Below are 1,826 nucleotides of genomic sequence, written 5' to 3'. Positions count from 1 at the left end.
CTACATCAAGGGAGACCTCTTCACCTCCGAGATCTATAAAGTGGAGATACAGAACCTGCCCAAATACATCGGGTTTAATGACGTGAAAAAGTTCCTGGCGAAATACGGGCTCAACCCGCACAAGATCAAGCTCTTCGGGAAGCAAACGTTCGCCTTCGTCACGTTCAAGAGCGAGGAGGAGCGGGACAAGGCCGTGCGGGTGCTGCACGGAGCCCTGTGGAAGGGCAGAGCCCTCAGCCTGCGCCTGGCCAAGCCCAAGGCCGACCCGATCGCCAAGAAGAGGAGGCAGGAGGAGGACGCGGAGCAGGGCGAGGCGAAGCGCGCGGCTCCCTCTGGCGAAGAGGAGCCCCTGAGCAAGCGGATCGCGGACGTGGTGACTCCGCTGTGGAATGTGCCCTACGAGGAGCAGCTGGCGCAGAAGAAACAGGAGTGCGAGCAAGTGCTGCAGAAGCTGACAAAGTAATTCGTGTTTGTAATGCGTGCGAGACCTGCTTTATGATGGGATATAGCTAAATTCATACCGATTCCTGCCTTTAAAATAAAGCCATGTAGAGGTAGGTCAAAACCCAGATCTCCTGACAGAGTAAATACAAGATAACCTGCGATGCGAAGGCTTAAAAGCTGTTCCAGCTGACAAAACCGGTAATTGCTCTTGGTCAGTTTCAAGATTGCAGAGTGAAGGGGAATTGGTTTTAAAGTCTGTTGTTCCATAAGCAGAAGGATGTTTGCGCCCTTAAGAAAATGGCATTGTCAGATGGTGTATGAGATGCTCTGTAGAGATGGTAAATTGCTATTAGTATCTTCTGTTTTAAAGTCCCCCCAAAGTTTTATGCCTGGTCTTTGCAGATAAAGTTGGCATTCTTTTCACAAAATCATAGACTTGTAGGGGTTGGAATGGACCTTACCATGCATGAGTACATTGATAGATCCAGTACGTACAACTACATTTAACCCTTATTTTTTCAGGTTGGAGGGGGTTTGCCTGTTAAAAAATTCTCTGAGAGAAATTCTCTTCATCTGATAACCTGATACCTTTTTGTGCCATATACAAAAAAAATATTTTGGGCAGCTGTTGGCCTTAGTTTTTCTAAATGCCTTGTTTCTGCTTTGGGCAGGGAAATAGGAAACAACAACAGAGCTCTGTTGCCGTGGCTGTTCCTGCAGAAACAGCAGTTTAACAAACTGTGCTGCCCTGTAGAGGGGGTGAGAGCGTCACCGTTACAGGTAATGCAATCCCAGGTAAAGTGTGGAATAGGGATAAGGAGCTGAGGGTTACAGTCGGTTTTGGGCTTAAGAGACACTGCACAAACTAAGTGTTCGACTTTATCTTGTAATAAATGATGAATTTTAGATATTGTTGCCTTCTATGTAAATACCACGTGGAAATATTTACAGGGAGCAGAAAAATAGTTACAGTTAACTGGATGTTCTGACTTGCCAATGCATATGCAGTCCCTGTGAGCCTGTGTTGTAAGCTGACCCGTTCTTCAGCAGAGGCAATATTTGCCCTTTAAATAACAAGACTTACTAATACTTTTTCATTACTGCTGTTAGTTCACATACATCGAAATCCATGAGTGTCTTTCATATGAACTGAATGTCCTTGTGTCCATTTGCCAGTGCATTTAACCAGATGAGTTTTGTTTCAGGAGAAACTTGGCATGTACAAATAAATTCTGTGTAAATGTCTTACATCACTTTATTTTAAATCTAGACTGAATATCGCAACAAATGTGAGTTCTTGATTGGGATTGGTGTAAATCAAGAAGACAAAACTGTGGGTTGTCGTCTTGGCAAATATAAGGGTGGTACATGTGCTGTAGTGG

The 1,826-nt window shown here is 44.9% G+C and overlaps 1 protein-coding gene across 1 annotated transcript in view; it reads left to right on the top strand.

Moving 5' to 3' along the window:
- Nucleotides 1-4: 4 nt before the first annotated feature.
- TRMT2A (tRNA methyltransferase 2 homolog A (S. cerevisiae)) overlaps nucleotides 5-1,826 on the top strand; it is a gene marked incomplete at its 5' end in the record, with an annotated part of 6,696 nt that continues 4,874 nt past the window's right edge. Inside the window, 3 exons of the mRNA XM_009079547.1 lie at nucleotides 5-459; nucleotides 1,116-1,224; nucleotides 1,715-1,826. The exon at nucleotides 1,715-1,826 is cut by the window's right edge and continues 64 nt beyond it. Coding sequence (XP_009077795.1) covers nucleotides 5-459; nucleotides 1,116-1,224; nucleotides 1,715-1,826 — 676 coding nt within the window. The remainder of the gene's footprint in view (nucleotides 460-1,115; nucleotides 1,225-1,714) is intronic.

The sequence above is a fragment of the Acanthisitta chloris genome, unplaced genomic scaffold, assembly GCF_000695815.1.
Source record: "Acanthisitta chloris isolate BGI_N310 unplaced genomic scaffold, ASM69581v1 scaffold42307, whole genome shotgun sequence".
Lineage (NCBI taxonomy): Eukaryota > Metazoa > Chordata > Aves > Passeriformes > Acanthisittidae > Acanthisitta > Acanthisitta chloris.
This window is presented reverse-complemented; position numbering and strand designations above follow the sequence as displayed.